The sequence below is a fragment of the Melanotaenia boesemani genome, chromosome 20 (assembly GCF_017639745.1).
Source record: "Melanotaenia boesemani isolate fMelBoe1 chromosome 20, fMelBoe1.pri, whole genome shotgun sequence".
Classification (NCBI taxonomy): Eukaryota; Metazoa; Chordata; class Actinopteri; order Atheriniformes; family Melanotaeniidae; genus Melanotaenia; species Melanotaenia boesemani.
This window is the reverse complement of record NC_055701.1, coordinates 3,326,023-3,340,075: the sequence shown is the minus strand read 5'-3', so window position 1 is coordinate 3,340,075 and position 14,053 is coordinate 3,326,023. Positions and strand designations below refer to the sequence as shown.

The window sequence follows — 14,053 nt, the reverse complement described above, 5'->3', positions numbered from 1 at the left end:
TGACGTCCCATCTTGTTTGAATTCTTGCTTGTGTTGTTCTTACTCATAAATGTAAGTCGCTTCGGATAAAAGCGTCTGCTGAATGACTGTAGAATAGAATAGAATAGAATAGAATAGAATAGAATATATGTTGGTATGAGGCTTATTTATCAATTAAATGTACAAGTCTATTTAAAATCAGCACACAGCAAGATTACAGGCTCTAATGTGGCTTTTGCAGTTAGTGTCTAAGCAATAATTTCCTCACTTATACACTGCAGCTCCACTGAAAGTCATTATTGAGTGTTGCTGTGTGTGTGTTCGTGGTCGCAGACGTGTGTGTGAGCGGGTGCAGCAGTGCGTGGTCGGCTGTCCAGAGAAGCTGTCATCCTGTGAGCTCAGGCGTGCAGAGCTCAGCTGACATGGAGCGAAGATCGCAGGGAGACGGAGAGGCGGCACAGAGACGGCACGCCGTCCCAGAGGTGACTACCTCATGTCCCACCTTTTTTTACTCCGTGTCCCTCCTGATGCGGCTGTCCTCTCAAGTCTGATGCAGCCTCGCCTACACCAAGACAGCCTGTAACTGACAGCTACCCCATCTGCTGCTAAAAATATTATTCTGTCATTACTGACTGAAATAGGAAAACTTTGTAGGCAAAGTTTATTTCTACAGCTCATGTAAAGCAACTTTAGTTTACCAAAGTGCTTAACAAGTTATACAATATACATTAAACCAGTATTCAATAAATTAGTAATAAATATTACCCAAAATTCAAGCCTTAATAAACTGAGTTGAATACAAGATTATAACTTTAATCATGTGATTGACTTTTTATGTTTTACAACCCAAACTCTGAAGAAACTGCAACTAAGCCTTGAATTCAAGGACAAGACTGGAAGAGTTGTGCAAAGTAAAAGAAAAAATAACATTTTGATGGAAATTCTCACAACTAGTTGTTAATAAAGTTTAATTTTAAAGAGATTTGTGAGAAGTTTGACTAATGAAAGAGCATCTAAGAGCGTTAGCATCTTTCAGAGAGAGAAAAAAGGAAGATCACCCCGTGAAAGACTTTAATTGGCTAACAAAATTAAAAATTCATCCTTTAAAACTGCAAAAACATTAGAGGTTTTATTTTCTATTGTCTATCTTTTAGGTGAAGCTAATATACAAAAGCTGTTATGATTCTGTCATTGAGGACTCAGGAACAAGGTGGCTTGATGGTGCATTGGTTAAATGAGTTCCCAGTGAATTTACAGCCATTAAACCTGCTTTCTAGAACATGACGATGAGTTCACTGGACTCCAACGGCCTCCACAGCCACCAGATCTCAGTCCAGTAGAGCAGCTTTGGGATGTGGTGGAACAGGAGATTCTCATCATGGATGCAGCCAACAAACCTGCAGCAACTGTGTGCACTGCAATACCCAATACATTCAGCAAGTACTTTACTTTAAATACTTTAAGTATATTTAAAAGCAACTTACTTTTACCCAAGTAAAAATGTTAATGTAGTACTTTAACTCCAGTACATTTTTGTCTAATACGGTGTTTGAGTACTTCCTCCACTACTGACTAGTAGTAATCCCAGAAAGATTCCACTTCTGGTTAAAAGAGCTTTTCTGGCTTCATGGTGCTCCTATCGCTTCCTTTAACAGCTTCTGTGGTTAAAATCAGAAATGAATGCAAAAAACGTTAAATAAAAAAGAAGCTAATGTGCACGCAAGCATTAAGATTTTCCTGTCACACAGTGACTTTACAGCCACAGTCATTATCCCTCTTATGGGTCATCATGTTCACACATTAGTATTGATTCTATCAGTGTCTGAACATGACTTCGAACACAGCTGTTAAACCTGTAAAGACTGCATGGCCATTACTGACCAGCCATTAAAGATCACTGCATGGGGTCATTAGCTAGAAGATAAATAAAAACAAAAAAAACTACATTAAGTGGGTGCTAAAAGGAAACAGAGGAGAAAGAAAAGGAGCGTAAAGAAGCAGCGAATGGATCCGAAGACAGAAGGAAACAGTGGGACTCACTCTTGTTATAGCAGGTGGTGAGCACAGCCTTATCTGCAGGACTGGCGCCAATGTGCCATATCTCCCCAGCTTGGTGCAGAAGGACATTCTTATTAATGATGTTATTCTCATCATCAAAGTCAATGATGTGGATCTGAAAGAAAAGCAGAGAGAGAGGAGAGATGTGTTGAGGGTGAAGCTGCAAAAAAAACAAACTGCAGTTCAAAGCTGCACTCGCTCCTCTGATTCCTCACAAAAAAAGAAGAAAAAAAAGTTCCTGCTTTTAATATGACAGTAATTTGAAAGCAGGAGTCACTTTGTTCCTTTTTTTCTCCCATCAACTTCATGCGAGTGAAGATTTCCAGCTTGATAGGCCTTAAAGGCAGCTGTTAGGACACTTTTAGAAGTCACGCTGGATTCATGTGAGTAATGCATATGTTGGAGATGTTTGGAGACAAGGTGAAAAAAAGCATTTGATACTTCATTAAAAGGTCCCCTTTAAAGGAGCAGAAGAGGTCTGGATGAGGCCTTTGATTGTCTAGTCTCCTATGACATTTCTTGTTAGCAAACCTTTGGAGCAGATTCTAATTTAGCTTTAATGGAACCTTAACCTCACATGTTCACATTTAGGTACACATTATTACACATGAGCTGTGTGTTTCAGGCGTTTAAAAAACCCTTCTTTCTTTATGTTTTCGGATATTTTGCAGACATTAACCCTTTCATGCATACTATCCACTACATGACACCTATTTAAAGGCTTTTTCTTGTAAATGCATGTGTGTGGATGGTAAATTTGCTGAAGAATAAATAAAGATATCACAAAATTTATATTATATACATACACACACACACATACAGCATCTCATAAAAGTGAGTACACCCCTCACATTTTTTAATTATATCTTTTCATGGGAAAACAGTATATAGAAATCAAACTTTTATATACAGAACACCAAACTACAGAAACTACACTTTGATATTCTGTTTGTCAAAGTTTCACTTCTTTAGTGTTGACCCATGAAAAGATATAATAAAATATTTGCAAAAATGTGAGGGGGTGTACTCACTTCTGTGAGATACTGTATATGTATATTTAATTATATAATGAATATTTTATAGAATAGACAAAAATAAACTAAATAAAAAAGTCAATTAACATAAAAAATGAAGAAAAGCATCCCTGTGCATGTAGAAGTAAAATATTGTATGTGCAAAAAAAATGTGGCACAATTTTGTTTTTTTTTGTAAGTAATTCATGAAACAGAGGATTAAAACCCTGACATGCAATAACAAAGTGTGGACAACATTTAAAGAAGTTCAACACTGTTTTTTCTTAAAGATGCTGCAGGTGGTTTTCGGTTTCCTTACAGGTGTAGCAGCTGCTTGTCTAGTTTTTCCAGCTTAGACTGAACAGCTGATGCCACTGCTTTCTATCCGCTGTATCCTTGTCTCCTTTCTTTTCTTTACTTTTTTTTTCTTTTCTGTTTACGCTCTCCTTTCTTTTGCCCCCAAGCCTTGCCAGCTCCAGTATTAATATGTCAATTCAGCAATAGACCAATTTAAAAATAAAGAATAATGCTAAATTATCAAGAGGAGCCTTATACCCATAAAGCTCCCCTTGGCAAAGCAAATTTGTTTAGCAAAACAGAAGCCAGCTGTCATGTCTGCAGTCATGATATTGGACAGAACAAGTAATAAAATAAAATAAAATAAAAGTTTATTTATTAGCACTTTCACAGATCAACAGTCACAAAGCGCTGTGCATAAAATGAGTAAAACAGATTAAAAAATACTAAATACCATAATCAGCTAAATAAGATAAAATAGTAGAAAATAAAATGAAGATGTAATGAAAAAATACACATCAACAAACAGCCTACCTACTTTGAGCACGTTGTTTTTAAATAGTCTAGAGTAAACTAAATGTGGATGTAGTGGTAGACTGATCCACAGCTACGGCACCATGGACTGAAAGGTTCTGCCTCCCTGGTCTTTAGTCGTGTCCGGGCATCAACTAACAAATCCTGAAGCTGGGACCGAAGACAACAAGCAGCAGCGAAATCTGTAAAAAGCTGAGATCTGTAAAAAAATATGATCTGTGCACATCAAGCAGACCAAGCTGCCTAGAAAGGATCCACTTTGGTTCACTTCTAAATGAAGTCCAGCTCAGTGAGCTTGAAATACAGCATGGAGGAAAAGACACAAAGTAAAGTACAGAATTTGATTCTTGATTTCAAATTCATCTCATTCTTTTAAGCATGGAGCGCTGCTGTTTCAGTAAAAGCATCCAGAACAAAGTTTACTTGAAGCATAATTACATTTGCATGTACAACTTCAGTTCTAATCTTTTTACTCCTTTATAGATTTTCTTTAAATCCGCTCCATACAGTCTACTGACATAAAAGGAGCACATTTTTTCTGCTTTACAAGTTTTCAAGTTTTCTCAAAGCCCCACTACTGAACTTTGGCAGATTTTAGCACTTGGCGCCCCCTGACGACAGCTAATTCAGCATCTGTTTTGAATCCTGTCTCTTCTCTGAGATATGTCCAGCCAGTAAAAGTCAGTTCAGTGTAGACTCATCTTTTCTCTTGCTGTCTCTTTCTCTCTTTATTTTCCTTGCTTACTAGGATAACATGTTCTTGTGTTTCTTTGCTGGATCAGCCATGATGCTGTAAAGCGAAACACAGCAGTCACATGATGCTTCGCCTTGAAAAAAGACTAAAACTACAAGTGGTTTTTCAGCTTCAGAACAGAGCAGGACAACAGCGGCACCAGAAATGTAAATGATGAATGTCAGTGTGCCATCAGAACAAGTCATAAGCATCAGGTTTTAAGGTCGTAAACTTATGAAGTGTTGTTTTAACTTAATTTTGGTGAGATAAACCATCCAATCAGGGTGTGACCGTCTCTATAAATCTTTTATCAGTCAACTCAGTTCACCTCTGCACTGAATTTTAGATCTGTTGCAATGAGAAAAATTAAGAACCATTCAACGTTTTTCAAGTGGCAACCACAGTGCTAACCAATCAAATCACCTGACTGGTCATGTGACTGATTGTTGCTACAGTTCCACACACGAGATCTGCAGACCTTTGAGTATAAAACATGAAGTCCTTGTAAATCCTCCATTACCAAGACATGAAATCAGAACAACTGACAAAGCAGCGAGCGCTTGGTGTCCTTGCATACTTCCACAGAGCATCACAGCCACACCTTCAGATGAAGACTTTAAGAGGTTTATTGGGGGTTAACGAAATGCTGTGACAGCCCACCAGTCTCCCAGAGGCAACAGCAGATCTATAGGAGCTGGAATACTGCCAGACATTAATGTCAGGAGAAACTCTGCTGATGGGCTTCATTTTTTTTTTTTTTTTATGGAAAATCCTCTCACCTTATTGTCACTTAGACTGTTGGTAATAAAAGAGTCAAAATTTGTACATGATGGTCACAAAATCATACTTATAAGCCATGTCCCAATCAGCTCAAAAAAGGAATCTGACCTAAAAAAAAACCACAAAAACCAAAACAAAATAAACCTCCCTTTGTGGCTAAATATTAAGAAGAGCTTCACATGTTATTGGAAAATATTTTCCATACTCCCCCACCCACCCAATGCAACAGAGCTGAAGTTTCCTTGACCAGCTTTGTCTGCACAGTGGTGAGGATTTTACTGCACAGAAGTTCAACAAACAAACTTAACTTTTATTCATAAGCAGTTAATGGGAGCACCTCTTAACTGAGCTCTTTTCATTAGATGTAAATCTCTTCTGTGTGGGCCCTCGATTGAATGCAGTTCAGGGCCCACAAAGCCATAAAACAGTGAGGGTCTTGAGGTTTGATCAGACAATTAATGACGGTATCTCCTATAAGAAAGACACTTGCAGCACCTTCGAGGACAGTTAATAGGGTTGCGGTGGACAATAACTCCCGCCAGGCACTTCCACTCCCCATGCCTGTACTACTTTTACAGGCTGAAGAAGAGGAAGAGGAGGAGGAGGAGGAAAGGGGCAGGAGAAGAGCATTGGAGCGGCAGCATCCTTCAGCATCCTCAAAGTCAGCGAGGCAGCTATTAACCTTGAGTTGGACTGCATCGAGCAAAAAATTATTACGCAAAGTTATAATTTTATGGTGGTGGGGGTGCAGCACAAATAAATTCAGGCCGGCGGGACAGGGTAATTGGAGGGCCTGGTAATAGGGTCCCCCCAAACTAACCCAGGTGTAAGAGCAGAGAAGTTCCAGCCCTCCTCCCCCAGGTGATTTATCCCTCATTCCTCCAAGTCTGGGGAGTGACTCATAGCCTTCAGCCACATGGGCACTGAGCCCAGCGTTTTTAATTATGTGCCAGTGGTGGGAGGAATTAAGGCAGAGAGGAGAAGAGGAGGGAGGCTGATAAGAGGAGGGGGTGAGGGAGGGATAAAGCCAAGCTGGCTCGTGGCCCCCACTTCATGAGCTTCACCACTAAAGCTCTTTAGTCGCACAGATGACAGTAAGCGGGACGGAGGAGTAGCAAGAGGGTGAGAGGTGCCAAGCTCGGGCGCTTTATCTCGTTAGCAGCCTTAAATGCCATGCCGAAGCGGCCTCCGATCTGTCATTCCGACTATTGGTCTCTGAGGGATTTGAGAGGTGCTCAGCGAGTTAAGAGAGACATTTCCACCCTGCATTATGCTTAATGGGAGGTGGAGAGGCCAGAAGGCTTTTGGATACAGCAGAAGCCATCAGGGCTGAAATGCCAATCGAAAAAACATTTTTCATATGAGTTCAAACTCAGTGAGCTAACAAATGTTTGCCAGCAAAACCAATGTAGAGCGGAAAAGACAACCAGTTTCATGGATAAAACAACTGGACAGGGGCTCGAGGAATTATGATCCAACTTTTCATAATGAAAACTAAGCTCATAATGATATTAATACTGTATTTAAACAGCTATGAGTTGTTGATGGTGCACTTGTTTATTTTAATTTCCAAGCTAAATATATGGAGGAAATAAAAAAAGGCCAATATGCAACAGAGGAATTACTACGCGAGTTTTGAATGAAGGTGAAACCAGCCGACTGGCCAAATCTCTTCTACAGTTTAATTTCTTTTAACAACCTGTCGGTTTTCTTTAAGAGAAGAATCCTTTCCAACACCCTATAGCCACACTGCACACAAAGAAACAAGTTTCTGACATTAATTTTGCCAGTCAAATATTTTTCCATCAGTTTGGTGAGTATAAAGGCCCATTTTTTCTTTTTTGTGTGTGTACAGGTACATCTGTTTCAAACTCTCACTGCTCTCACACTTCCATTTATATTTTATGCTGAAATGGTTGTTAGGCAATACATCCACCAGAGGGCAGTGCAGAGCCCACCTCCGAGTTTCAACGTCACTTTTAGTCAGCAAACATGGTGACAGTGGAGAAGATCATGATAATGTATATTCTCAGGAAGAGACATGAAAAGAGGCAGTGAAGGAGGTGGTCTGTGCAGCCATTAAATACGTTGCAGGTTGTTGTTGCTGTTTTCTTTATTCTTTTCCCGGGTTGCGCATCAGCAGTACTGCTCAACGCTGCCCCCACGGTTTCCAGGGATACTACTCTGTTTGATTCATCGTGGTACAGATCTGCAATGGCCCCGAAAACTGACCAAATACATATTTTGTACTGAGCATGGGCATTTAGCCTGAGGTTTGACAACTCATATGCAAAGGTCTTTCAATGTTCCAGTAACTATTACAGGTCATTATATGGGGAGTGTGGGATTGTTTCTGGGAAGAGGGCAGCCTTGAATCTCTACATTCATCTTTTTAGGCCCCTTATCTTTTGTTAGGGAATTTATTTTTTTGATAATTGTCATATACATCTATATTATATTAATGCAATGATTTTTTAATGCTGAGGTTAAACTACATCTCAGAGTAGTGTAAGATGCTTATGTGCCAAATCTGCAGACATTGTAGAGCCCAGTCTGACTACAGTAGAAGGTTAGTTCAGTCAGATTACAGGTGCAGTAAAACTGGGTCGAAGTTAGTTTAGACTACTGTTTTCACCCATGCAGTAGCCACGCATCCTATGCTCACAGGGATTGGCTGATATGTGACATAAATGACCTAAAAGAAACTGGAGCCTAGTGGATTTACAGTATTTCTCACCGACAATTTTTTTCACAACAGTTTCTTTCTCACTTATTAGGTTTAAATGACATTAAGAAAAACTAAAACAACATACTGATTTAGCTGAAAAAAAATGGATTTTTAAAGTCCCACTACTAAACTTTTAGCACTTTGGCGCCACCTAACAAAGGCTAATTAAGCAACCGTTTGCATCCTGTCTCTTCTCTGAGCTCTCTCCCACCTGTAAACGTCAGTTCATTGTCGACTCTTGTCTTATATTTTGCTCTGTTCTTTTCTCGCTTTTTTGTCCCTCACTTCCTCTGATAACGTCCACTTGGGTTTCTTTGCTGAATCAGTCATGTCATGGTGTTTGTTCAAAACAGCCAGTGTGCTGATATCCACTAGCAAGCAGTGCGGTAGTAATGATTTACTAAACGCTGTTACTTTTGTTAGTAACTCAGCCTTGGGACGCTGCAGGGCAACAACAGCTCCAGGAATGTACATAACGCTGAGTGTACAGGAATATACATAATGTCAAAGTACTACTACTAAGTTTTTAGGTCAGAACCTTATGTAAAATTGCATGTTGCATAAAATCAAAACTACTGAATAACAAATAACCTAACACATCCAGATAATTTGGAGGCATGTAAAACACTCTGCCCTGCAGACTTTAGATGTTTATTATGTCAACACACCTGATTTTGATCAATGTGTCATTAACTTGACAACAAACAGTCAATGAGATCCATTTTATTTGAATCAAACCTCTAAAACCTGCAGGACAGCAGCCCATGAGGACAGACAATGGTGCAGTGCACTTCTATTTGCATATTTTTATAAAAACAAAAGTGTAATTGTATAACAATAACACAAAATTGCAAAAAAAAGATGGTCTCATTCAGATATTTGTCTGTTTCTTGTCATAAATTGTGACAGAAAAGCAGCTCATTAAGACTACGTGTCAAGTCGCAGCCACTTCAAGCATTTCCCGACTGTCACTCTGCTCTAATAAAAATCAAACAAAATCACAATTTAGGTAACGTAAAGACAACATCTGTGCAGTGAATTCCACTACAGACTCATCTCCTTCAGAGGAAGTTAGAAGCTGCAGGATGTCTTTAACATTTTCTCACACAGTCCAGTGTTTTTGTGTCAGGAACACTTTGGTGAAGAACTCGATTCCCCTCCTGTTTATGTATAATGGGACAAGGACAGTGGTCCAATTAAACTAGCTTGACTCAACTGTGCATGTAAACACAGTCACTGTCATATCACTCGGCTTTCATTTGAGAATTTCATTTAACATTTTCAAACTGATAATACCGTAGAAGAAAATGACCAATAAATTCTTCATTACTGCTGATATTATTTTCCTCAGATTTCAGCTGCAGCAAAGAAATCCCGTCTTTGGTGTTCTTGTGTTTCACAGCAGAGGAAACATAAAGCTACTGACAATGTGTTATAAGAAATCACACAGATCGACTAGGATGCGTTGTCACCACTCCCAACAAGCTCTGTATCAGCTTCGCTTCACAAGACTTGGACTGAGCTGCGTCTACACTCACTGCCAGACTGTTTTCACACTGAAGTCGGCCAGAAAATAGGCTCCTTTTTTAAGGCAGATCTCTCCCCGTTTCTCAGAGAGCTAATTATTTCTCCTCCCGTTTAGAGCCAACTGTTTCTGTCATCTGTCTCTGTAATGACCTCTGCAAGATGTGCATGTACACATGCACACACTCTCATTCTGTCTCTTTCACACACACACAAACATGCTCACAAACCATTACACACACACAGCTTTTCAGAGATGAATACACACAGTGGAAGCAGATACATCAGCTTGGTCGGCATTGGTTTGAATTCAGGGACAGATATAAGGATATGCTTAAATCAATAGTCAATATCAGTGATGTCACCAGCAAACGACTTCATTTATAGACTACGTATTTAGAAGTGGATCATTTAATTGGTTATTCAGTTTGTTTACTGACAATATAATCAGTAATTTCACTACTGTTTCAAGCCAAAATAAAGAATCAGTTAGTCGACATCTTGTCACTCTGGATCATCATGCTGTTCACATTTTTAAATCTTAAGATCAAGAAACATCCTGACACATGACAAGTTATTGAGACATTGATATTTCATGTTTAGTATACCCACCACTGTTGTTAGCGTTTGTTTCAATAAACTTTTTGAGATGAAGGAAATACCACTGCATGATTCTACCGAAATGCCCAGCATTCATAATTTTATGGCAGAAGCTCTGTTTGGATTTTTCTAGATCTTAGTACTGCGTTTCACAACCATAACATCCTATTAGATCTTACAGAACCCTGGGTGAGAATCTCCAGCCCGGTTATGAATCGGTCTGAATCCTATTTGACACACAGGGACAACTATTATAGATCCACTCAAACAAAGATGACATGCGGAGTTCCCAGGGGTCCATCCCGGGCCTGCTGTTGTTCAGCAGTTACATGCTCCTACAAGCTCAGATTATGAAAACAAACCAAATATCTGATCATTATTATGCTGATGACATTAAGCTATTTATTACTGTCTCACCAGGGGTCCCATAAAAAGCTTCAGTCAAATCGAGGATTGGATGTTCCAGAATTTTTTTAGCTAAATAAAAGAGAAATCTAAAAAATATTGTGTTTGGAACCAAACATTAGGGCACAACTTCAGTCAGCGATGTTAAAACCAACGTCTCAGTCCAGAAATCTTGGTGTCATTTTGGACTCTGAGCTCAATTTTAACAGCCGTGTTAAAGCAGGAACCAAATCAGCCTTTACCACCTCAAGAATATCTAATATATGGGGACTGATGACTCAACGTGATTTAGAAATACTTATTAGTATTATTAATACTATTACTACTACTACTACTACTAATAATAATAATAATAATAATAATAATAATAATAATAATAATAATAATACATTTCATTTATAAAACACTATATTTGTATAACAAATCTCAAAGTGCAAATACTTCCTTAATTTCCGTAAATTTAACTACTATCATGGAGGTTTTTCAGGTTTTTAAAAAGTTAAAAAGTCAAATGCAACAAATCCAGAATGCTGCTGCTTGTGTCCTCAAAAAGACAAAAAATAGGAAACATTTAACTTCTTTAAGGTCTCTCAGATCTCTACACTGGCTTCTTGTGAGACAACAAATTCATTTTAAAATGTTGCTGCTGGTGAAGACTGACAAAAAAAGGTTGTTTGAAACAGAGGTCAAGTTAATTATTTGACAAAAACCAAAAACTAGCAGGGTCATAATTATTAGCCTCCTGATGCTAATAATCAGTTGTGTATCCTTTTTGCTGGATAGCAATCAGCAGTTGTTTGTTGTAGTTTTCAACAAGTCTCTGACACCTCTCCTGAGTAATCCAAGTTCATTCTTCTTTGGCAAATCTCTCAAGTTCCTCCAGATTTTCAAGATCTTCTGGGATAGTTAAAAATCAAAATAACCAACATACTAAAAACACACATCAACATAACATGAATCCATTCAAGAGACAGTTCACAGTCCTTGGCAGCCAAGAGTCTAAAGAAGCTCAATCTAACTAATCATGAACAACCTCAACAACCCAACAAACTCTAGACCAGAGCTTTAATTCATTCAGTTGAAACAGTTCATAATTAACTATGTAAAGAACTGAACTAGAGATGCAGCAGTTAATCACTGCAGCTGATTAACAGAACAGAACCTCACATGTTATACTGGTCATTATAAAGCAGTGAATATTTTACACACTGAAAGTGAACGTGTCTGGTAGAACGCAGAGCCAGCAGCTGGTTAACATACTGATCTATCTCAGCTGGATGCTGATGTGCTTTTCTTTTCTTTTCAGAATTAAAAGTTTAGTCTCCCAGAAAGACCAAGAGAAACTCATCCATGAATTCATCTCCAGTAGCCTGGATTACTGTAATGGTCTTTTAACAGGACTTCCTAAAAAGAGCATTAAACATCTGCAGCTTATCCAGAACGCTGCTGCTAGAGTTTTAACCAGGACTAAGAGATCTGAACACATCACACCAGTTTTAAAACCTTTACACTGGTTTCCAGTCAGTCACAGAATAGATTTTAAACCCTTCTGCTTGTTTACAAATCCCAGAACGGTTTAGGCCCAGAATACATCTTTGATATGTGAGTCCAGACTAAACATGGAGAAGCAGAATTTAGTTGTTATGCTGTAAACAAGTGGAACAAACCGTCAGTGGAGATTAAACTTCTACCAAATGTAGACATTTTTAAATCCAGGTTAAAAACATTTCTTTTCTCATGCATCTATGCATGAAATCTACACGGAAACTTTTTTAACTTATCTTGCTTTTAATCATTTTAATGAAATTTATGATTTTATTGTGATTCTTGCTATTGTTACTGCCTTTTACTATTTCTTAAAATCTGTAATGCTTTTGTTTTATGTAAAGCACTTTGAATGGTCCATGTACATGAAATGTGCTGTACAAATAAACTGCCTTCTATACTAAACGTACATAACCTGCTGTCCAACATTGTAAACAAAAACAAATTTAAGCCTCTCAAATTCAGCTTTTTAAGATTTTGTGTGTGACTGTGTGTGTAGGTCTGTTTGCGTGTGTGTGTGCATGTGAGACTGTGTGTGTGTGTGTTTAACTGAGAGTGTGTCTGTGAATCACGTTCCCTTCCCATGCTGCTCGGCCTGGCTGAAGCTTCTCTTTCCGTGGAGGGGGCAGAGAGGCTACCTGGTCCAGGTGCTCCTGGTTAACCTTCTCGTGCAGCTTTTCAAATGAACTTTCAGATTTGTGGTTTTTCCTTCCACATATTGTACCATCTGCTTCTTCTACAAGACACTTTTATCTTTGGCATGGTCATAAAAAACTCGTTTTTATTTTTATTTCAGTTAACGAGAATGTTTTTTTTATTTTAGTTTTCGTTAGTTTTCGTTAACTATAATAACCTTGGTCGAAAGTTCACCCCACATGTTTTCGTTGGGATTCCAGTCGGGACTCTGTGCAGGCCTGTCATTATTGGTCACTATGGTCTTCTGGAGTTACTTCTTGCTGTGTTGGAAGAGAAAGCAACAGCCCGGGCCTAATTTGGCTGCTGAATGTTTTAGGTTTTCTTGACATATCCTTCTTTCTTTATGTTTCTTTCCACCTTGACAAACTTTCAAGTTCCAGATGCACTGAAGCATTCGCACTGTTTAATATCCCACCACCGTGTTTCACTGTAGGGATGGTGTTATTTGGATTGAACTCGTCTTTCTTTCTTCAAACATAAGCAGAGTCTCTGTGGCCAAAGAGCTCTAGTTTCATCTCATCAGACCAAAGGACATGCTTCCAGTATGCATCATCATTCTCCAGGTTGCCCTTAGCATAGTTAAATCTGGAAGGTGTCTCTTTAGAAGAAGTGGAGTTTTCCTTGTCTGTAATCTCTCAGTCTAATCCTGTGCAGACCTCAAGTGATTGTCTTCCTTGAGAGTACAATTCCTGACTTGACCAAGTCATTCACTAGTGTCTTGGCAGTTGTTCTGGGATCTTTAGACATATCTTTCACTTCCTTAAAAAAAACCTTACATTTCATAGGGGGCTCATAATTTAATCCTCAAGTGTAACTGTTTCTAAAAATTAAATGACATAAAAAAAGTAAAAAATGAGAATGTTTACAATCATGTCCAAATCTAGAGACACCTCTGATTTAAATGTTAATACTTCTTATGAACAATGTCATTAATTTATTTTTTGTCAATATATAGTTAAAACAATAAATCAGTAAACGTAGAAAAAATATGGAAATGATCAAATTAATTCTATAAAAATCACACAGAAAAAAACAATTCAAACTGGAAACTGAGCTTAAGCAACCAGAGCACGGTGTGTGTCTAAACGCATGAGCGCTTATGTGCCTGAATAAAAAAAAAACAAAAAAAAAAAAACAAGGAACAGGAGAACAACATGGATG

The 14,053-nt window shown here is 38.4% G+C and overlaps 1 protein-coding gene across 1 annotated transcript in view; it reads right to left on the bottom strand.

Annotated features, from left to right (window-relative positions):
- eipr1 (EARP complex and GARP complex interacting protein 1) overlaps positions 1–14,053 on the bottom strand; it is an 83,523-nt gene that overhangs the window by 68,267 nt on the left and 1,203 nt on the right. The window contains exon 3 of the mRNA XM_041971518.1: positions 2,020–2,152. Within this exon, the coding sequence (XP_041827452.1) occupies positions 2,020–2,152 (133 nt within the window). The remainder of the gene's footprint in view (positions 1–2,019; positions 2,153–14,053) is intronic.